This window comes from Aquarana catesbeiana, linkage group LG04 (genome assembly GCF_042186555.1).
Source record: "Aquarana catesbeiana isolate 2022-GZ linkage group LG04, ASM4218655v1, whole genome shotgun sequence".
NCBI lineage: Eukaryota > Metazoa > Chordata > Amphibia > Anura > Ranidae > Aquarana > Aquarana catesbeiana.
This window is the reverse complement of record NC_133327.1, coordinates 14261148-14285606: the sequence shown is the minus strand read 5'-3', so window position 1 is coordinate 14285606 and position 24459 is coordinate 14261148. Positions and strand designations below refer to the sequence as shown.

General features: G+C 46.2%; 1 protein-coding gene across 1 annotated transcript in view; it reads right to left on the bottom strand.

Annotated features, from left to right (window-relative positions):
• The window catches only part of LOC141139065 (uncharacterized), a 98490-nt gene that overhangs the window by 18808 nt on the left and 55223 nt on the right, over positions 1–24459 (bottom strand). Inside the window, exons 3-4 of the mRNA XM_073624857.1 lie at positions 20143–20209; positions 10176–10239 (exon numbers count right to left, since the gene is read on the bottom strand). Of these exons, the coding sequence (XP_073480958.1) occupies positions 10176–10239; positions 20143–20209 (131 nt within the window). The remainder of the gene's footprint in view (positions 1–10175; positions 10240–20142; positions 20210–24459) is intronic.

Genomic DNA, 24459 nt, shown 5'->3' with positions numbered 1-24459 from the left:
TCCCCTCTCAAGCGTCTCTTCTCCAGAGAGAATAAGTTCAGTGCTCACAACCTTTCTTCATAACTAATGTCCTCCAGACCCTTTATTAGCTTTGTTGCCCTTCTTTGTACTGCATTTCCAGTACATCCTTCCTGAGGACTGGTGCCCCGAACTGGACAGCATACTCTAGGTGCGGCCGGACCAGAGTCTTGTAGAGTGGGAGAATTATCGCTTTATCCCTGGAGTTAATCCCCTTTTTAATGCATGCCAATATTCTGTTTGCTTTGTTATCATAATACTTTGTTGAAGCACCTTTGGCACCAATTACAGCCTCAAGTCTTTTTGAGTATAATGCTACAAGCTTGGTACACCTATTTTTGGGCAGTTTCTCCCTATCTTCTTTGCAGGAACTCTGAAGCTCCATCAGGTTGGATGGGGAGCGTCCGTGTACAGTAATTTTCAGATCTCTCCAGAGATGTTCAATAGGGTTCAAGTCTGGGCTCTGGCTGGGCCACTCAAGGACATTCACAGAGTTGTCCCATAGCCACTTCTTTGTTATCTTGGCTGTGTGCTTCGGGTCATTGTCCTGTTGGAATATGAACCTTCGCCTCAGTCTGTGGTCCAGAGTGCTCTGGAGCAGGTTTTCATCAATGATATCTCTGTACATTGCTGCATTCAACTTTCCCTCAATCTTGACTAGTCTCCCAGTTCCTATATCCCCACAGCTTGATGCTGCCACCACCATGCTTCCCTGTAGGGATGGTATTGGCCAGGTGGTGAGCGGTGCCTGGTTTCCTTCAGACATGGCGCTTGCCACTAAGGCCAAAGAGTTCAATCTTTGTTTTATCAGATCAGAATTTTGTTTCTCATGGTCTGAGAGTCCTTTAGGTGCCTTTTGGCAAACTTCAGGCAGGCTGTCATGTGCCTTTTTCTGAGGAGCAGCTTCCGTCTGGCCACTCTACCATGCAGGCCTGATTGGTAGAGTGCTGCAGAGATGGTAGTTCTTCTGGAAGGTTCTCCTCTCTCCACAGAGACATGCTGGAACTCTGTCAGAGTGACCATTGGGTTATTGGTCATCTCTCTGACTAAGGCTCTTCTCCCCCGATCGCTGAATTTGGCCAGGCAGCCCGCTCTGGAAAAAGTCCTGGTGGTTCCAAACTTCTTTCATTAAAAGATGATGGAGGCCACTGTGCTCATTGGGACCTTCGATGCTGCAGAAATTTTTCTGTATCCTTCCCCAGATCTGTGCCTCCATACAATCCTGTCTCGGAGGTCTACAGACAATTTCTTGGACTTCATGGCTTGGTTTGTGCTCTAACATGCACTGTTAACTGTGGGACCTTATATAGACAGGTGTGTGCCTTTCCAAAGCATGTACAATCAACTGAGTTTACCACAGGTGGACTCCAATCAAGTTGTAGAAACATCTCAAGGATGATCAGTGGAAACAGGATCCCCGAGCTCAATTTTGAGTGTCATGGCAAAGGCTGTAAATACTTGTGTACATGTGCTTTTTTCGGTTTTTATTTTTAATACATTTGCAAACATTTAAAACAAACTTCTTTCACGTTGTCATTATGGGGTATTAATTCATTTTGGAATAAGGCTGTAACATAACAAAATGTGGAAAATGTGAAGCACTGTGAATTCTTTCTGGATGCACTGTATTTTGCTCTCATACCTTTAATGTTGTGCCATTGAGATACTTTTCTAATCAGTGACATAACAACAAAAGTCATAGCAACCTATGCAAATGCTATGGGGTCCGAAAGTGGAAGGGTCCCCATTAGGTGAGGCATATTCAACATAGAAAATCCGTGTGAAGATAACTCAAATCCATCACTGTATTATTAAAAACACATGATTTGAGCCAAGTTTTTAGTGCTCCCCATTGCCCCCCTTAAGCTGCAAAGGTAGCGAGTGTTCACATGCTGCAGTTGGGATGCTTTGCTTTATGCCTGTAGGAAAAATGATCCCCCTTTGATACAGTTGACCAGAGGGGGATCACCTTGATGCAGCTGGCCAAAGAGGGAGGAATGGGATTAATTTAGAGCAATTGGCCAGAAGGGATTGTTTTGATGCAATTAGCCAGAAAATTATCACTTTAACGCAGTTGGCAAGAGAGAGATCACTTTGGTGCAGCTGGCCAACGATGGATCATTTTGATACAAGTGGCTGGAGAAGGATCACTTTGACACAGTTAGCCCAGAGAGGGATCACTTTGATGCAGTTGACCGAAGAGTGAAAAGTTTAATGCAGTTGGCCAGAGAGGAATAATTTTGATGCAGTTGATCAGGAAAGGATCACTTTGACACAGTTGGCCATAGAGGGAGAATTTTGATGCAGGTGACCAGAGAAGGGTCACTTTGATGCAGCTGGCCAGAGAGTGGTCATTTTGATGCAGTTGGCCAGGGAGAAATCATTTTGACGCAGTTGGCCAGGGAAGGATCACTTTGACAGAGTTGGCCAGAGAAGGATCACTTTGACGCTGTTGGCCAGAGAGGGATCACTTTGACATAGTAGGCCAAGGAAGAATTACTTTGATGCAGTCAGCCAGAGAGGGACAAATTGGATCATTTTGGTTCAATTGGGCAGAAGGGGATTACTTTGATGTAGTAAGCCAGAAAATGTTCACTTTAATGCACTTGGCCAGACAGGGATCACTATGAAGCAAGTGGCTGGAGAAAGATCACTTTGACACAGTTGGCCCAGAGAGGGATCACTTTGACGAAGTTGGCCAAAGAGAGACACATTTAATGCAGCCGGCCAGAGAGGAACCATTTTGATGCAGTTGACCAGAGAGGGAGAATTTTGATGCAAGTGATCAGCGAAGGGTCACTATGAAGCAGCTGGCCATAGAGGGATCACTTTGATGCAGCCAGACAGAGAAGGATCACTTTGATGCAGCAGGCCAGAGAAGGATCACTTTGATGAAGAGGGCCCAGAATGAGGTCACACTTACACAGTTGACCAAAGAGTGACAGGTTTAGTGCAGTTGGCCAGAGAGGAATCATTTTAATGCGGTTGGCCAGGGAAGGGTCACTTTGACAGAGTTTTCCAGAAAGGGATCACTTTGATGCAGGTGGCCAGAGAGGGGTCACTTTGACATGGTTGGCCAGAGAGGGATCACTTTGATGCAGTTGGCCAGAGAATGATCGTTTTGACACAGTTGGCCATAGAGGAATCACTTTGACGTCACTGACCAGTTTGAACATGCACTGTAATAAAAGAGAACCAAAAATCCTTGTTTGTAAGTAAAGGGTTGGTAAAAGTTTATAAGGGTGTTTAGCAATGTACAGAAGATAAACTGAAATTCTTAAAGACCAGCTTCTGGGGGTCAACCTGATGGTGACAACAGTGGATCATGCCTGCAAGATGTGTGCTGAAAGAGCCACTTGTAGTCTCCACTGAAAGTCCCTGTAATAGGGTGACAATGCAGGAACACAATTGGGAGACAGAGACAAAGCTTTGTCACCCTATAACAGGAAGTGTCTGAACAAGGACCTCCATGGCAGGATCATCAGGGATTATCTTAATGAAAGCTGCAGATAAAAAGGTTGCAAATCATTTTTACATAGACATGAATGCATGACCGTTTCAGTTTCGGTTTTGTACTTTAATGATGAAATTCAAATTTTTAGCGCACCCCTCTGTCATTAGCGTAATGGCATGATGACCGTTGTGTATCTTGTCATTAATTTGCTATAAGTGCACAGTCCCATGAGATCAGATAACCAAGGGTTGTGGTTTTACAGTGGAAAGAAAATGGAAAGACAGACAATCAGCCATATTCAGTTTCCAGATGCCACATGTTGGAAAATAAATAATAATAATATGGGGCTAATTGTATTTTTTCTATTGCCGGTGGAACATTCTCAGAGGGCAGCAGAGAGAAGAATGGGATATGTCCAAGAGGAATTTATTGTACATTTTGTATGTAAAATGACTTTAAATATGTCAGATCTCCTTGCACCTTGAAAAGGATTTCATCGTATACTATGTTACTCTCCAACCATACAGAAGAGCTAAGAGCCATGAGGATTGATTGACGATGGGTAATCATCAATATGAGCTGAATCAAAGTCAATGCAATTAATTCAGCCCCGCGCAGGGGCCATGGCTATATTCAGCCAATGACGTCAGTCAGCATTGGCTACCTCCTTTGTTTACACTATGATGGGTACAGGTTTCCCTTACTTGCAATGCCGGCGCCAATGGAGGAATCGGCTCGGGGTGCCGACATTGCGGGGTCCCTGGACAGGTAAGTGTCCTTATTGTTAAAAGTTAGCAGCTACAGTATTTGTAGCTGTTGACTTTTAAAAATATTTTTTTTAAAGACTGGAACTCCTTTTTAAGCAGTGGGTGGCCGCTGCTTCCTTAACAACCATGACTTATCGGCTGTCAGCAGAATGAAAACAAAACGATGCCGGTTAAAAAAAAAAAAAAACAGTGTGCGCCCCCCCCCCCAAAATCCATAACAGACCTAAGGTATGGATTTTTAAGGGGAACCCCGCACCAAAATTATTTTTAAAAAAATGGAGTGGGGTCCCTCCTAAAATCCATCCCAAACCCTTATCCAAGCATGCAGCCTGGCAGGTCAGGAAAGGAGGGGGGGGGCGAGCGAGCCCCCCCTCTGAACTATACCAGGCCACATACCTTCAACATGGGGGGTGCATTAGGGGAGGGGGGCTCCACCCCAAAGGCTCCCCCCATGTTGATAAGGACAAGGGCCTCTTCCCCACAACCCTGGTGGTTGTGGGGGTCTTTGGGCAGGGGGCTTATCGGAATATGGAGAACCCCTTTAACAAGGGGGCCCCCAGATTCCAGCCCCCCCTTTGGGAAAGAATCTGGGGTACATAGTATCCCTACTCATTCACCAAAAAAAGTGTCAAAGGTAATAAATACCACAGAAGTAGATCCAACTTCAATCACCATGAACGCTGACCCACACGAAAACAAAACAAAAAAAGCCTGCTGCCAGCCAAACACGACCACTTTTGCGTCCCATCACTCGACGAATGACAGGCAAACATGGATGTGGGGGGGTCGCCTGGTGACATCACCAGATGACCCCACCCTAATGTTGCATTGCTGCAAGAAAGTACAGCAATGAACCGACCTGGAAGGGCCTCAATTCCTGAACCCCCTGGGGCACAAGGCCATAGCTCCCAACTGTCCCTGATTTCGAGGGACTGTCCCTGATTTGGAGCAATGTCCCTCTGTCCCTCATTTTGGTCTGATCTATATACTTGTATATAAAATGCACTTTTTATCTACCAAAAAGTGTTTTCCAGTGCTAAACCTTTCATCTGATGTCTAAATTGCTGCATTTGTAAATTCCAAAATCCAATATAAAGGAATAGTAGTGGCATAAAAAGCACTTGTGGGTTTAACCAATCTTGTTTTTTTTTTGTACAATTCTCCTTTAAGGGGGCGTGGCAAGGGGTATGTCCTATGCCCGCATACTTTTGCTGATAGGTGTCCCTCATTCCCATCTCAAAAAATTGGGAGGTATGCAAGGCACCTGTCAGGGGCAATGCATACTAGGGTCTACCTAGGCCAAATCCAGGTGGACTTTGCTCCTCAGGGACCTGCCGAAGTTGGGCTCTCCAAGTACTTAGCGAGGGTTGTCCCTAGGGTTGCCACCTCTTCTTCAAGCCAAACCCGAACACTTTAGCAGCCTAGGACACCTTTGAGTGCCCCAAGGAGAGTAGTAATGCAGTGTACATAGCGTGCCGCAGCAAAATATGAATGTGGCCAAATTGCTCTTGCTGACTTCATCACCCTGCCCAGTGATGCAGAACCTGCCCACAGACAACCACCCGCAGCTCCCAGTCGGCAATAGATTTGTGTGTGACTACATTGGTTACTTGGGGAGCCACAGCCTGGTCTGAATAACGTGTCTGGGTTTCAGTCCGCCTGGTGAATCCCAGACAGGTGGCAACCCTAGCTGTCCCTAGGAGAAACCCCCAGTTGGGAAGAGGAAGACTAAGACCTGAAGGCCACAGGGCTTCTCTTCGATGTCAGTGCAGGCTAGGGTACCTCTTGCCATACATAGGCCATATATAAACTGCCTGGACTTCAAGTGATTAAAACAAGCTCATGGCTCAACCGTCTCTTCAGTAAAAGTACCCCGGCTGGCAGACAACTTCCTGAAATTCAGATTTAAAATCTGATCCTCCTTGCTTTTGGATCAAGGCTCCACCAACACACCGATTAAAGAGAAATCATGGCAGATGTCCTCTGTTTCCTTCTGCTGTCTCGGAGCACAGCCTGTAAACTCTTGTGCATTTATTTTTGTTTACATAGTACTTGTATATACAGATCAGTTTCCCTTTCAGCTCATCCTGCCTCTGCTTGTTCAGTCACAGGCGGACAAATAAAAAAAAAAAAAAAAAGAAAGAAAGAGAGAGTCTTTTGTTTCTTTTCCAGGTTCTCATCACACCCATTGGAAAAAATTGTTTTTTTAAGATTAATGATCGCCAGCGAGACGCATGGTGAATGTGCCAGCCTAACGAGCCTGTAATGAGATCATCTCGTCACTAGAGGGCACAGTGTCAGATGATTAGGCGACATCCCTAGACAATGAGCAATGCTCCTATGTAAGGTTCCATTACAATGCTTACATAGGTGGGCGCCTGGGCGGAATACATCAGAGCGATTTGATTTGTCATCTGCGCCCTCTATTCTTTCCGCTGACAGTTACAAATGAAGACGTCTGAGCCGCTATTCTTTTCTGCTGAATGGATGACTTATTGCTGCAATGAACGCGGATATTGATTGGCATCCAAAGCTTGACTTCAATGCATGTTAAATAGATGATGGATTAAATAGATTAAAAGGCACATATAAGGGGCATATTTATAAAGCAGTACATGTGACTTTCACCAAACATTCAGGGGCGGTGAATCAATTGCAACATATGCACCTGGAAGATTCACCTGACATTTGGTGAATGTCAGATTCACTGCTTTATACACTATATATGCCCCATAAAGCAGGGCCGTCTTTAATATTGATTGGACCCTAGGCAAACGTTTTCTTGGGCCCATACAATTTTGCTCTCCAAATAAAATAGCAGCTAGACTTAAAATCAGTGTACTGTATCAGATCAGGCAGCAATTGCAATTGGTTGCCAGAGGTTACAGTGTATCATGACTGCTCACTGACTGGTTGCTAGAGGTTACACCACACATTACGGCTCACTGATTAGTTGCTAGAGGTTACAGCACATGATTTCTGCTTGTTGACTGGTTGCTAGAGATTACTGTACAGTAATACTGCTCACTGATTGGTTGCTAGAGGTTACAGCACATCATCTCCTCACTGCAGGGGGCATGATATACATACGAATGCCGCCTTTATTTACATATCTATGCATATCCGGGTGCAGCTATTTACATATGAATGCTGCTATTTACATAAGAATGACGGTTATTTACATGTAAACACAGGGTCTACAGGTGAGTCATCTGTACACAACAATAGGGCAGAGCTGGGCAGCAGTAGTAGCAGCACTTCACACTGAGATATCAGGACACAGCACAGGACTAAAACTTCAAGGGACAAGGGAATTTAAACTGGGATAGCTGGCAAGTATGAGGCAGCTGCTTTGGGCCCCACAACAATGGTGGGCCCAGGGCAGCTGCCCCTTTTGCCCTGCCTTAAAGACGGCCCTGCCATAAAGTAGATCTAAACTCCAGCTGGATGATATTTAGTTTGTTAAAGCTTTATGATTCATAAGCAATTGCCATGTTCATATTTAATGTTCATGATAAAATCCCATTATCACCTTTTTTTCTCCTTTTTTTTCCATCTCAGTGCTGCTGAACGGTACAGCCAGCCCTCTTGTTTCAGGTCAGCAGGGGCTAGAGGTGGGCAGCTCACAATCCACCAACTTCCCAACCCCGGGTCCTCTTTTTCTCTGCTTCCCACCCCTGACTTCAACACCTTGAATCCCCCAGCACTCAGCAGGTAAGGGGCATGGCCAGGTGGAGCTCACTGCATTGAAACATTAGAGGATCTGCTCTGAGCCATGCAGAGGGTGTCATGACAATGCTACTAAGGGGCCTTGAGGACCCCCTCCAAGTGAAGCTTCACTCTAAATCCCAATGATGGGAAGAGCCCAAAAAAGTTCTGTGTGAGTGAGACATATTGAAGGATGCAGAGGGGTTCAGAGTGCAAGGAAATGGACGATGCAGGGGTGCAGAATGAGGTGTAATAGGGAGATGCAGGAGATGTAGAATGCGGAATAATGGTCAATGCAGAGTGAGGTGTAATGGGGAATGCAGAATCTTGAGGAATGGAGGATGCAGTGTGTAGGGTAATAGGGGACGTAGAATGTGGAGTAATGGGGAATGCAGGGTATGGGCTAATAGGGGATGCAGAACATGGAGTAATGGGGGATTCAGGAAAATCAAATGTGGAGTAATTGGGGATGCAGGGAATACAGATTGTGGAGTAATGGGAGGAATACAGAGTGTGGAGTCATATGGGGTGCATGGAATACAGAGTGTGGAGTCATATGGGGTGCAGGGAATACAGAGTGTGGAGTAATAGGGGGTGCAGGAAATACAGAGTGTGGAGTAATGGGGGTGCAGGAAATACAGAGTGTGGAGTAATGGGGGTGCAGGGAACACAGAGTGTGGAGTAATGGGAGGAAAACAGAGTGTGGAAAAAGGGAAGAAATACAGAGTGCAGAGTAATAGGAGGTATAGGGAATACAGAGTGTGGAGTGAAAGGAGGTGCAGGGAATACAGAGTGTGGAGTGAAAGGAGGTGCAGGGAATACAGAGTGTGGAGTAATGGGGTGCAGGGAATACAGAGTGTGGAGTAATGGGGTGCAGGGAATACAGAGTGTGGAGTAATGGGGTGCAGGGAATACAGAGTGTGGAGTAATGGGGTGCACGAAATACAGAGTGTGGAGTGAAAGGGGGTGCAGGGAATACAGAGTGTGGAGTTATAGGGGGTGCAGGGAATACAGAGTGCGGAGTAATAGGGGTGCAGGGAATACAGAGTGTGGAGTAATGGGGAGCAGGGAATACAGAGTGTGGAGTAATGGGGTGCAGGGAATACAGAGTGTGGAGTAATGGGGGTGCAGGGAATACAGAGTGTGGAGTAATGGGGAGCAGGGAATACAGAGTGTGGAGTAATGGGGGTGCAGGGAATACAGAGTGAGGAGTGAAAGGGGGTGCAGGGAATACAGAGTGTGGAGTAATAGGGGGTGCAGTGAAAACAGAGTTTGGAGTAATAGGGGGTGCAGGGAATACAGAGTGTGGAGTAATGGGGGGTGCAGGGAATACAGAGTGTGGAGTAATGGGGGATGCAGGGAATACAGAGTGTGGAGTAATAGGGGGTGTAGGGAATACAGAGTGTGGAGTAATGGGGGTGCAGGGAATACAGAGTGTGGAGTAATAGGGGGTGCAGGGAATACAGAGTGTGGAGTAATAGGGGGTGCAGTGAAAACAGAGTTTGGAGTAATAGGGGGTGCAGGGAATACAGAGTGTGGAGTAATGGGGGGTGCAGGGAATACAGAGTGTGGAGTAATGGGGGTGCAGGGAATACAGAGTGTGGAGTAATGGGGGTGCAGGGAATACAGAGTGTGGAGTAATAGGGGGTGCAGGGAATACAGAGTGTGGAGTAATAGGGGGTGCAGGGAATACAGAGTGTGGAGTAATAGGGGGTGCAGGGAATACAGAGTGTGGAGTAATGGGTGATGCAGGGGATACAGAGTGTGGAGTAATGGGGGGTGCAGGGAATACAGAGTGTGGAGTAATGGGGGATGCAGGGGATACAGAGTGTGGAGTAATGGGGGGTGTAGGGAATACAGAGTGTGAAGTAATAGGGGGTGCAGGGAATACAGAGTGTGGAGTAATGGGGGATGCAGGGGATACAGAGTGAGGAGTAATGGGGGGCACAGGGAATACAGAGTGTGGAGTAATAGGGGGTGCAGTGAAAACAGAGTGCGGAGTAATAGGGGGTGCAGTGAAAACAGAGTGTGGAATAATGGGGGATACAGAGTGAGGCTTCCTGTCCTGGTGACAACCATTCCCGCCCTTTCTTGGACGGTTGTCACAGGAACAGGGAGTGAGGGAAACTCTCCCTACGGAAAAACCTCCATGAATATTTTGCTCTTCCCCACTCTATCCAAAAAAATACAGTTTGGCAGATGTATGTGCATAACATATATTTGCCTACCTGAAGGAATGACTCCATTGTTTGTCACCTTGGTTTCTTGTGTCTTGGATTCCTTGAGGCTTGTCTACAATGAAAAAAAAAAAAAGAATGTCAAATCAGAGAATTTAGTAAATCACAGCAAGTATAAGGACTTTGCTCATGAATGTTGGACTTGCTTTGCCTGCATCATAACCAGATCTCAACAGGACTTTGGTGTCCAAAGAGAGGTCAAACGTTTGTCGACACCAAACAAGGCTCGACTACACAAGCCATCAATGGTCATCTCTTTGTATGGAATATCTGATCTGTTTTTACGTAAGAGTGGCCATACCTAGCACTGAGAAGAATTTAGATTGCTCACAGTCACTCTAAAAGGTGACAGCGAGAACTTCTGAACATTGGAAGCTATTAACTCTCTGGTCTCAGGAACCTTTGCTAATAATCACTATATCTACAACTCGTGGGAAATTAACATGATAGTCAGTGGGAGGAATCCGCCCTTACAGATTGCGAAAAAGATCACTGGTGACATTGGGAACGTATCTGAGAGGCAGAAATTGCTCATTGCTCAAGGAACCTCCAGCAACCGCTCGAGTTGGGAAACCCCAAGGTTCCACAGAACCCTGGTTGAGAAAGGCTGGCTTAGAGGGTTATGCAACTTGCATAACCTCTCTAGGACAAAGTAAGAAAGTGTGTCCACCTGCCCATTGACCATGTTACAACGTTCACCTTCCTATGGCCACCCTATAGGTTGTCTATTTCCAGACAATTTCCACCATGTGTAACCAGTTATTGAGCACAAAAAGGACCCGCTCATGGCAACTTGGCAACAACAATTTCCATGGGTAATGGGAAACAACTGAAATTATTTTGTGGTCAGTTTGCTTCACCTATGGTACAGTAGTTTTCAATCATATTAAAAGTTGGTTGATGGTGTTTATAAATCCAAAAAGTGCCACGCTCTGTCTCTGTGCGATATAAACCACAGACTATACATACAGTGCCTTGAAAAAGTATACATACCCCTTGAAATTTTCCACCTTTTGTCATGTTACAACCAGAAACATAAATGTATTTTATTGGGCTTTTATGTGATAGACCAACACAAAGTGACACATAATTGTGAAGTGGAAGGAAAAATATAAATGGTTTTCCAAATGTCCTACAAATAAATATGGGAAAAGTGTGGCATGCATTCGTATTCAGCCCCCTTTATTCTGATACCCCTAACTAAAATCTAGTGGACCCAATTGCCCTCAGAAGTCACCTAATTAGTAAATAAAGTCCACCAGTGTGTAATTTAATCTTAGTATAAATGCAGCTGTTCTGTGAAGCCCTCATTGGTTTGTTAGAGAACCTTAGTGAACAAACAGCCTCATGAAGGCCAAGGAACATACCAGACAGGTCAGGGATAAAGTTGTGGAGAAGTTTAAAGCAGGGTTAGGTTATAAAAAAAATATCCCAAGCTTTGAACATCTCACATGACACTGTACAATCAATCACCTGAAAATGGAAGGAGTATGGCACAACTGCAAACCTACCATGGCCGATCACCTAAACTGACAGGCTGGGAAAGGAGAGCATTAATCAGAAAAGTAGCCAAGAGGCCCATGGTAACTGGAGGAGCTGCAGAGATCCACAGCTCAGGTGGGAGAATCTGTCCACAGGACAACTATTAGTCGTGCACTCCACAAATCTGACCTTTATGGAAGAGTGGCAAGAAGAAAGACATTGTTGAAAGAAAGTCATAAGAAATCCCGTTTGCAGTTTGCGAGAAGCCATGTGGGGGACACAGCAAACATGTGGAAGAAGGTGCTCTGGTCAGATGAGACCAAAATGTAACTTTTTGGCCTAAAAGCAAAACGCTATGTGTGGCGGAAAACTAACACTGCACATCACTCTGAACACACCATCCCCACTGTGAAACATGTTGGTGGCAGCATTATGTTGTGGGGATGCTTTTCTTCAGCAGGGACAGGGAAGCTGGAGTTGAAGATGGATGGGGCCAAATACAGGGCAATCTTAGAAGAAAACCTGTTATGCCCCGTACACACGATCGGATTTGCCAACAACAAAATCCATGTTTTTTTTTCCGACGGATGTTGGCTCAAACTTGTCTTGCATACATACGGTCACACAAATCTTGTCAGAAATTCTGAACGTCAAGAACGCGGTGATGTACAACACGTACGACGAGCCAAGAAAAATGAAGTTCAATAGCCAGTGCGGCTCTTCTGCTTGATTCCGAGCATGCGTGGAACTTTGTGCGTCAGAATTGTGTACACATGATCGGAATTTACGACAACGGATTTTGTTGTCGGAAAATTTGAGATCCAGATCTCAAATTTTGTTTGTCGGAAATTCAGACGGAAAATGCCCGATGGAGCCTACACTCGGTCAGAATTTCCGACAACAAGCTCCCATCGAACATTTCCCATCGGAAAATCTGACCGTGTGTACGCGGCATTAGAGTCTGCAAAAGACTTGAGACTGGGGCAGAGGTTCACCTTCCAGCAGGACAACGACCCTAAACATACAGCCAGAGCTACAATGGAATGGTTTAGATCAAAGCATATTTACAGTATCTCACAAAAGTGAGTACACCCCTCACATTTTTGTAAATATTTTATTCTATCTTTTCATGTGACAACACTGAAGAAATGACACTTTGCTACAATGTAAAGTAGTGAGTGTACAGCTTGTATAACAGTGTAAATTTGCCGTCCCCTCAAAATAACTCAACACACAGCCATTAATGTCTAAACCGCTGGCAACAAAAATGAGTACATCCCTAAGTGAAAATATCCAAATTGGGCTCAAAGTGTCAATATTTTGTGTGGCCACCATTATTTTCCAGCACTGCCTTAACCCTCTTGGGCATAGAGTTCAGCAACAATAGACCCCCCTCAACAGCACTATAACCCCCAGCTACAATAGATCCCCAGCAGTCAGCATCAATAGACCCTCTGGCACACACCAGCCTCCTTTGCCAGTACATACATTCTGTGCTCAAGGTGCCAAAACTGCGTTCCCCCGCTATCTGTTGAAAAAAAAACCCTGCATATAGTGGAATAACCTCTTCATATATTAAAACAAATTAGTTCTCCTAATACAGTATGACCAAATACGAAACAATCCCCCCAAAAGTGCCCAAAAAAAGTATACAATGCTGTGAAAAAGTATTTGCCCCCTTTCTGATTTTTTCTTTTTTTTTTGCATATTTGTCACACTTTAAATGATAGTTTCATTAAATACGTTATTAAGGCACAAAGCTGTCCGAACCTGCCTGGCTTTATGTGAAAAAGCAATTGCCCCCTAAATCTAATAACTGGTGGCGGCAACAACTGCAATCAAGCGTTTGTGATAACTGGCAATGAGTCTTCTTCATTGCTGTGGAGCAATTTTGGCCCACTCTTCTTTGCAGAATTGCTTTAATTTAGCCACATTGGAGGGTTTTCCAGCATGAATGGCCTGTGTAAGGTCATGATACAGCATCTCAATTGAATTTAAGTCCTGGCTTTCACTAGGTAACTCCAAAACCTAAGTTTTGCTTTGTTTAAACCATTTGGAGGTCGACTTGCTGTTGTGTTTCAGATCATTGTCCTGCTGCATAACCCAAGTGCACTTGAGCTTGATGTCACGAACTGATGAAATTCTTCTTTAGGATTTTCTGGTAGAGCTCAGAATTCATGGTTCCATCAATTATGGTAAGTCGTCCAGGTCCTGAAGCTGCAAAGACCATCACGCTACCACCACCATGTCTGACTGTTGGTATGATGTTCTTGTTATGAAATGCTGTATTAGTTTTATGCCAGATGTAACGGGACGCACACCTTCCAAAAAGTTACATTTTTGTCTCATCAGTCAACAGAATATTTGCCTAAAAGTCGTGGGGATAATCAAGATTTTTTTTGTAAATGTGAGATGAGCCTTTTGCCTCGTACACACGAGCGGACTTTCCAGCAGACTTGGTCCGGCGGACTGGACTCCGGCGGACAAATCGATTGGGTGTGGGCTCCAGCGGACTTTTTTTTCCCCAAAAGTCCGACGGAGTTTCAAATCTTTCCGACGGACTCGAGTCCGGTCGAAAAATCCACTCGTCTGTATGCTAGTCCGACGGACTAAAACTGACGCTAGGGCAGCTATTGGCTACTAGCTATCAACTTCCTTATTTTAGTCCGGTCGTACGTCATCACATACGAATCCGTCGGACTTTTGTGTGATCGTGTGTAGGCAAGTCCGTTCGTTAGGAAAGTCCGTTGGAAGTCCGCCGAAAGTCCGTCGGATAGACCATCGGACCAGTCCGGTCGAAAAGTCCGCTCGTGTGTACGCGGCATTTGTGTTCTTTTTGGTCAGCTGTGGCTTTGGCCTTGAAACTCCCCCATGAATGCCATTTTTGCCCAGTTTCTTTCTTGATATACCAATACCAATTAGAATGCGTACTTGGCTCCCAGTTGCCTATTTAAATTGGTCCATCACTATGAGCAGCTGCTCAGTGGTCCTCAGCTTGTTCCTGAGACTTGATCCGCTGTACCTGCTTACCCGTGCATGACCCGGCTTGCCTTTGGACTTTGCTTCTGCCCCTGCTTCAACTCTATTTACCTGTCTACTCTGACCTTGGCCTGTTTACTGGACTTGGCATTGCCTGCTGATAGTGTACTGCTGTTACTGACCTCGGCCTGCCTTCTGGACTTGCTTTGCCTGCTGATACCCGGTTGTTGATGACTGCTGCCTGTCTCCTAGTCCTGCTTCCATCTCCTGCTCTGGTGCCAAGCTGCTCCTGCATCCTGTTCTGAGGACCGCGACTACCAGCTCTACCCACCTACGGAGTGGACATCACCAACCAGCTACTACGGCACTCGTGTCACTCCTTGCCCTTACACTCTCTGTCTCCACCTTCAGGAGTGTTGGGCAGGAGGTGCAAGAGAGGCCTCCACAGCGTTCCAGTCTTCACCAGGTATGTCATAGTCGCAGACGATGCCATCTCTTTTGTCTAGTTCAAGCACCTGAATCTCACAGGCGTTTGTCTGTGTGGCCTACTATTTGCAAATATCTGAATTATGATGCCTTGATATAGGCTTGGCTACTCTGGGATTACTGTGCAATTTCCAAACATAGTCCCCGTACTGTGCATTTTATTTTTAGATCCTGAAGCACGGAGCTATGCTCGGCATATAGAGTTAAACTGTTTCTGGGACACACAACTCTCCACATCATAAATTCCTAGCGCATTTCACTGCCACCATAATAAGGCGCTATTAGATTAAGGTTTAGCAGCCCAGGGCAGTAATGGATGCCTGTCTATGTGGCTTCATTGTTTTTGCACAGTACATATGCATTAACTTATTGCAATTCAAACTGATGGATTACTGTGCTAAAACTCGAGCAGGAAAGTTTTTTTTCTGTTTTACTTCTTCAGAGGTTGGGCCTCCTCCCGGGAACATTTCAGCAATAAGCGATCTCTAAGGGATGATGTTTTCTGCGAGGCGGAATTTCAGGCTGAGCGTTCTGGTTACATGCAATCATCGCGGGTGGGGGGATTAGGTTAGCGGTCTTGGGATGGCCTTTGAAGTGGAAAAACAGACTGGATCTTGATATACCTACAGCCTGTAGCCTAGCTGATGGTTTTCAGATAACGGTTTGCTTCTCTGATGTTTCAATACACTGGGATCCTGTAGATCACATACTGTATGTCAAACGCAAGGCCCACGGGCTGAATCCGGCCCGTGGGCCAAATCCAGCCCAACAGGTCATATCATGTGGCCCTCACATCCAGTTTTGCAGCTGGATTGTGGCGGAACTCTATTCCGCCACCTCTGGCTCTCACCCTCTGCTCCCGCTCCCCGCTGTCACTAGTATATACAAAAGCTTTGCTTTCAGCGGCTTCCGGACGTAACAGATCCCTCCAGGCAAGGCACAGTGGGGACAGCTCTCCAGAATCTGAGAGTGAATTCTCTGCAAGGCAATGCCACCTACACAGGGAGGTATAACAGAGCCAAATACACGGAGAGTAGAGAGAGCCACCTACACAGGGAAAGGTAAGAGAGTAGAGATGCAAGGAAGCTTTGGGGGAGTAGGGGGTTTGGTGTTGCACACTGCGCATAGCGCACCCCTAAACCCTGCACTCTGTACACAGCGCACCCCTGAACTCTACACTCTACATAGCTACATAGTTACATAGTAGGTGAGGTCGAAAAAAGACACAAGTCCATCAAGTCCAACCTATGTGTGATGATATGTCAGTGTTACCTTGTATATCCCTGTATGTTGCAGTCATTCAAGCGCTTATCTAATAGTTTCTTGAAACTATCGATGCCCCCCGCTGAGACCACCGCCTGTGGAAGGGAATTCCACATCCTTGCCGCTCTTACAGTAAAGAACCCTCTACGTAGTTTAAGGTTAAACCTCTTTTCTTCTAATTTTAATGAGTGGCCACGAGTCTTGTTATACTCACTTTGGCGAAAAAGCTTTATCCCTATTGTGGGATCACCATTACGGTATTTGTATATTGAATTCATATCCCCTCCCAAGCATCTCTTCATCCAGAAAGAATAAGTTCAGTGCTCGCAACCTTTTCTCATAACTAAGATCCTCCAGACCCTTTATTAGCTTTGTTGCCCTTCTTTGTACTCGCTCCATTTCCAGTACATCCTTCCTGAGGACCGGTGCTCAGAACTGGACAGCATACTCCAGGTGCGGCTGGACCAGAGTCTTGTAGAGCGGGAGAATTATCGTTTTATCTCTGGAATTAATCCCCTTTTTAATGCATGCCAATATTCTGTTTGCTTTGTTAGTAGCAGCTTCGCATTGCATGCCATTGCTGAGCCTGTCATCTACTTAGACCCCCTGGTCCTTTTCCATCCTAGATTCCCCCAGAGGTTCTCCCCCCAGTGTATAGATTGCATTCATATTTTTGCCACCCAAATGCATTATTTTACATTTTTCTACATTGCACCTCATTTGCCATGTAGTTGCCCACCCCATTAATTTGTTCAGATCTTTTGGCAAGGTTTTCACATCCTGCGGAGAAGTTAGCACACGCCTAAACCCTGTAAACAGTGTACTCCTAAACCCTGCACTCTGTACACAGCGCACCCCTGAACTCTACACTTTGTACATAGAACACCCCTAAACCCCGCACTCTATACATAACGCACTCCTAAACTCTGCACTCTGTACATAACGCACTCCTGAACTACACACACTGTACATAAAGCACTCCTGAACCCTGCACTATTTACATAATTCACTCTTGAACCCTGCACTCTGCACATAATGCACTACTTAACTCTGCACGTTGTGCATAGCACACCCTAAAACCCTGCACTCTGTACATAACACACTTCTGAAACCTGCACTCTGTACATAGCGCACTCCTGAACTCTGCACTCTGTACATAGCGCACCCCTAAACCCTGTAAACCACGCACCCTTAAACCCTGCATTCTGTACATAACGCACTCCTGAACTCTGCACTCTGTACATAGCGCACCCCTAAACCTTGCACTCTGTACATAACGCACTACTGAACCCTGCACTCTGTACATAAGCACTCCTGAACTCTGCAGGCTGTCCAAAGTACACCTCTAAATCCTGCACTCCGTACACAGCACACCCCTGAACTCTGCACCCTGTACGTAGCGTACTCCTGAACCCTGCAACCTGTACGTAACGCACTTCTACATAATAAAAGAGTAGATACTGTACATAGTCCTACAGATACAACCAGCTTTTTAAAGGCAACCATACTGCCGAAGTGGCCTGTAGTGAAATTGTGTTTGACACCCCTGCTGTAGACAAAGAACTTTAGCAAGAGCATATCAATGTCCCTCAAAGAATAACTCCACCAGATTTGTGAAATGGAAAGAATTGCTACACATGGGGGGGGGGTTATTTGCGAAAGGTGAATCCACTTTGCACTGCAAGTGCACTTGGAAGTGCTGTTGCTGTCAATCCGAGGGGGACATGCAAGGAAAATAAAAAACTGCATTTTAGCTTGCACATGATTGGATGATAAAATCAGCAGAGCTTCCCCTCATTTCAGATCTACCGCTCAGATTTACAGCGACTGCATGTGCAAGTGTACTTGCAGTGCACTTGTAGTGCAAAATGGATTTGCCTTTCATAAATAACCCCCATGGTGTTGTAAAAATTCCCGTCACTCCTATAAAATTCCCCAAAGCAGTTCTCTCTTATAGAAAAGGTATTATACTTACCTCTTCAAAAGCCTTTGTCTCCTACATTCCCTCCAATAAAAGCAGACCTTTCATCTCAGTGGTAAGGTCTGCTTATTCAAGTTACCCCTCATCCCCTCTAAAAAGCTTCTTAAAAGTACCTGTGTGGGGAAAAAAAAAAACAGATAATATACTTACCTCCCCCCCCCCCCCCCACCTACCAGTCAGATCTTGAAGGATGTTGAGTAACCCTAATGTTGCAAGTCCTAAGGTTTTGCCTTTGGCAAATAAGTTTGAAGTCCTGTCAGATGATGATGATGAATGGGACTGGTTGAGTATGGCATCCTCTATGGATGATGAGTGCCAGGGTGCAATGAAGTGCGCTGGTTCTCCAGGGAGAGGGAGTAGTAGCTAAGAAACGGCTGCCTCAACTACCCTAATGGCAGTTCCCACTCCGTTTTTATAAAGGCTACATGCATGGTGACGGTGATGTTCCTTAGTCTGGCTCTCCCGTAAAGGATTATGTTGTGCTCAAATTGGTTTGCACCATTTATTATGTTCTTGTTTTTTTTGTTTTGTATAGTCATATTCAATTCTTTTGTAAATATGTTTTATTTATTTATTATGGTTTTATTGCATATAAGTCGTTGTTTGTAAGATTTTTCAATAAACAAAATTAACCCCTCATAATGGGCACAGCAGGTTTACAGCCCTGGAGACTCAGTGCAGGGATGGTGGGAACCCCTCATAATGGGCACAGCATTTGTACAGATCCAGGAACTCAGCAGAGGGATGGTGGGAAGCCCTCATAATGGGCATTGCAGGTGTAATGACCTGGGAACTCAGCACAGGGATGGTGGAAACCCCTCATAAGGGACACAGCAAGTGAACAGACCCAGGAGCTCAGCGCAGGGATGGTGAGAACCCCTCATAACAGGCAAAGCAGGTGTACAGACCCAAGAACTCAGTACAGGGATGGTGGAAACCCCTCATAATGGGCACAGCAGGTGTACAGAATCAGAAACTCAGCACAGGGATGGTGGGGACCCCTCATAATGGGCATAGCAGGTGTACAAACCTGGGAGCTCAGCACAGAGATGGTGGGAACCCCTCATAATGGGCATAGCAGGTGTACAGACCCAGGAACTCAGTGCAGGGATGGTGAGAACCCCTCATAACGGGCAAAGCAGGTGTACAGACCCGAGAACTCAGCACAGGGATGGTGGGAACCCCTCATAATGGGCACAGCAGGTGTACAGACTCAGAAACTCAGCACAGGGATGGTGGGGACCCTTCATAATGGGCATAGCAGGTGTACAAACCTGGGAGCTCAGCACAGAGATGGTGGGAACCCCTCATAATGGGCACAGCAGGTGTACAGACCCAGGAACTAAGCACAGGGATGGTGGGAACCCCTCATAATGGGCATAGCAGGTGTACCGACCTTGGAACTCGGCACAGGGATGGTGGGAACCCCTCATAATGGGCATAGCATGTATACTGATATGGGAAGTCAGCACAGGGATGGTGGGAATCCTCATAATGGGCACAGCAGGTGTACAGACCCAGGAACTCAGCACAGGGATGGTGGGAACCCTCATAATGGGCACAGCAGGTGTGCAAAGCCAGGAACTCAGTTAAGAGATCTCAGAGATAGATAAGACTACTAGGTGGTTAAACACTCCATTATCAACTAAACATGGAAATATTAGTTCTGGGTGGATTAAAACTTTAATTTTGCTAAATAGCGTTCTTAGGACTTGGCTGTGAACACCCTACAGGAACACGTACATGTACTCAACCTAAGCCACTTACCACCTTTTTCAGCTCAGAATGTGGCCTTTCTCTTTTTATTCTACTGTTGGAGATATCTGCAGTTCTCCTGAAAAACAGAGAAGGAAACAAGTCATATCTCTGATACACCATTGCAGATCACAGACATGTATTATGGTATTGAGGGCTTACATGCTTGGTTGGCATGACTTACCTTACCTTCATTATTTTGTTCTAGAACTGAATTACAGGCAGCTAAATACATAGATTAAATACATTTTTGGGAGCTGTTTTACCTGCCACATTTGTATTTCTGTCCATCTGGTCCTGAGATGTACACAGTCCTGCCCCACAGTATAGCCCTCGTTTAAGAATGAGCTGCCAGTTCGGTCCTAAACTCGGTTTGGAAGTTCGGCAAGTCGCTGAACTAAATGGGAAGCGAAACCTTTACTACAACATTAATACTGCTGCTAAATGTAAAGGTCCTGCTCTCTGGACTTCTGGCTGTTAGGGAGCTGGGGGGCCACCAGCATTGGTAACCACTGACATATCTCCGCCCAGCCTATTCACCTGTCAGCCGGGGCAAGGTACCCCCATGTTGTTGAGGGCATGCAATCTAATATAATTCAGGAGGGGGGATGAGCTCACGCTTGCCCCTGTCCTTTCCTGGTCAGGCTTCATGCTCACATAAGGGTCTGGTATGGAATTGGGGGGGGGGCACTTTTTTTCCTTGTTTTCTGAATGGGGTCCATTTATTTGGGAGGTGAGGTCTTCTTTGACACCCATACCAGACCCCCATCAAGGATAAGGATCTGGTATCTATTTTTTTTGGGGGGGGGGGGGTCCCCATTTACATCTATACCAGACACTTTTTTTTTGTTTTCTGCATGGGGTCCCCTTTAATTGGGTCTGCTATGGAGCATGGGGGCCACCAAACAGTATTTTTATTTGGGAGGTGAGGTCCTCTTTGACACCCATACCAGACCCCCATCAAGGATAAGGATCTGGTATCTATTTTTTTGGGGCGGGGGGGGGGGTCCCCCATTAACACCTATACCAGACACTTTTTTTTCTTCATTTCTGCATGAGGTGCCCCTTAAATTGGGTCTGTTATGGAATTTGGTGGGCACCAAACATAGTATTTCTATTTGGGAGGTGAGGCCCTCTTTGACACCCATACCAGACCCCCCATCAAGGATAAGGATCTGGTATCTATTTTTTTGGGGCGGGGGGGGGGGGGGTCACCCATTAACATCTATACCAGACACTTTTTTTTCTTCATTTCTGCATGAGGTGCCCCTTAAATTGGGTCTGTTATGGAATTTGGTGGGCACCAAACATAGTATTTTTATTTGGGAGGTGAGGTCCTCTTTGACACCCATACCAGACCCCCCATCAAGGATAAGGATCTGGTATCTATTTTTTTGGGGCGGGGGGGGGTCCCCCATTAACACCTATACCAGACACTTTTTTTTTTTCTTGTTTTCTGCATGGGGTCCATTTATTTGGGAGGTGAGGTCCTCTTTGACACCCATACCAGACCCCCCATCAAGGATAAGGATATGGTATGTATTTTTTTGGGGGGGAGTGGGGGTCCCCATTAACATCTATACCAGAAACTTTTTTTTTGTTTTTTGCATGGGGTCCCCTTTAATTGGGTCTGTTATGGAGCATGGGGGCACCAAACATAGTATTTTTATTTGGGAGGTGAGGTCTTCGTTGACACCCATACCAGACCCCCATCAAGGATAAGGATCTGGTATCTATTTTTTTTTGGGGGGGGGGGGGTGTCCCATTAACATCTATACCAGACCACTGCCAGGGGTGTTTCCAACAGTCAGCTTTTCTTTATGAGATTTAAGGGCTTGCTTATACCGCAATCCCCACGTTCAGTGTGCAGTTCTGCATGCATGTTTACATGCATTTGTGGTGCATTTGGGATGCGTTGGTAGTACCTTTTTTTTTTTTTTTTTACTTTTATTTTTTTTTATCCTTTTTTTACTGAGTTGTATTTACTTACATGCATATGCTGTGCATTCACATGCATTCCGGTATGTTTATGTGCGAAAATAAATGCAGATTAATGTACTTAAAAGTGCTACAATGGTGTAACCTAATGGAACTAAGGGCATTCAAAATAAAACCTTCCAACAAGCAGTGTTCTGTTTTGAAATGTGCTTTATGCATTGACACACCTTTTTAGACCCAGTCTGTCCAGACAGTATGGTCACCTGCTGACTTGGCACCATCCACAGGCAGCTTAACTCTTCAAAAAGACACAGAGGTTGAATCCAACACATTTTTACTTCAGCTAATTGCCGTACAGCAGATGATTTTCAAGTCTTCTGAAGTGTAAGAAGACAATGACTTTTTTGAGTCTTATCTCTGCAAAGTACTAACACTGAATGAGGGAACATGAAAGGAACAGGGAGGGTTTAGCTAGGACTGAACAATCTAGCACTAAACAGGGGGGAGGGACAGAGGGAGAAACCAAATCTCATAGGTAAACAGGTGGCGGCGGCTCCAAACTAGGGGGCGACCAATTATCAGTGGGGCCAATTATCAGGGAGGCCGATATTCACTTTTTTTAAAGAATCAGTATTGGTCACAAACTTTCTGATATTGGTCTCTACCTGCCGCAGCGGCCATCTTTTTAGGGCCCACTATGTCATTGGCCCGGGTAGAAGAAACCAGGACTCAGAAGGTTTTGCATGGCAGACCCAGTGTGCGGAGGCACGCGGCACACAAACATGACGTCATTACGTATATTGCGCCGCAGGCCCCCGCACCCGGGGCCTGCAAATGTTCTGACAGTCTGACTGAGCTTCTTCTACCTGGATAGGGCAAAGGCTGCTGTCTGCCTCGCCTCGGACAGTGACAGAGAGGACATGCCAGCTACAGCAGGGTGCCCGCCAGCCAGCCACCCACAGCAGGGTGCCAGCCAGCCACCCACAGCAGGGTGCCAGCCAGCCAGCCACCCAGAGCAGGGTGCCAGCCAGCCAGCCACCCAGAGCAGGGTGCCAGCCAGCCAGCCACCCACAGCAGAGTGCCTGCCAGCCAGCCACCCACAGCAGGGTGCCAGCCAGCCACCCACAGCAGAGTGCCTGCCAGCCAGCCACCCACAGCAGGGTGCCAGCCAGCCAGCCACCCAGAGCAGGGTGCCAGCCAGCCAGCCACCCAGAGCAGGGTGCCAGCCACCCACAGCAGGGTGCCAGCCAGCCACCAACAGGGTGCCAGCCAGCCACCCACAGCAGGGTGCCAGCCAGCCACCAACATCAGGGTGCCAGCCAGTCAGCCACCAACAGCAGGGTGCCAGCCAGCCACCAACATCAGGGTGCCAGCCAGCCAGCCACCAACAGCAGGGTGTCAGCCAGCCACCCACAGCAGGTTGCCAGCCAGCCAGCCACCCACAGCAGGGTGCCAGCCAGTTTATACCAGAATTGTGTAGAAAATCGTGTTGATCTTTCAAAACTTTAAATGTACAGAATATCGGCACCTGATACCGGCTATCGGCCTAAAAGGCGACCGAAAAATCGGTATTGCATCGGCCCTAAAAAACAATATCGATCGATCCCTGCTCCAAACCACCACTAGATGTCAGCATACCACAGAATAATAATAAAAAACGGATGTAGTTCCATACAGCACAGGAAAACTACAAAAAAGTTGGGCAGACCAGGCAGAATATAAAATAAACCTACCTGCCTGTTTGCAGTCCTTGGCAGTATGCAAAGCTGGGCTTGCATTTCCGGCACAATGCCAGTGCGCTGGGATGAATGAACTCCATGGGCGTGCGGGAGTGACGTCATCCCATGCCAGCCAATCAAGGCAGCCGAGGACTGTCATTCAGAAGAAGCCAGGGAAAAGATGCCGGCAAAAGCATCAGACAGTTGGAGTAGAGGTAAGTATTTTTAGTCTTTAGTTCAGCTCCACCTAAGACACAGATGCCAACTGTCCTGGATTTGTCCTTGCAATGCCATTTCCCCTACTAATAAGGCAATAATTTGCTGGTATAAAGGCTGTGCTTGTACATGTACATGTTTAGAGGTGGGGACTGGGTGGGACCAACCCATAAAGTGGGTGTGACTAGCAGTCCCCTCCTATTTAGAGGCAGGGTTCGGGCAGGATCACCCTATGAAGTGGGCCTGACTTGGGTGTGCCCACCTGGAAAAAGGGCGGATGAAATGTGGACCATGGGCAGAGTTACCAATGTCCTGGGGCCTGATGATGACCCCCAGAGCCAGGAAGAACTGACATTCCTCCTCAGGGTGCAGGTTACTAGGCATAGTTGGTGTAAAGATTGGGCACCAGTCACTTTTTGTAAAAATGAACAAAGAGTGTTTTATTTCTCTTAACAGG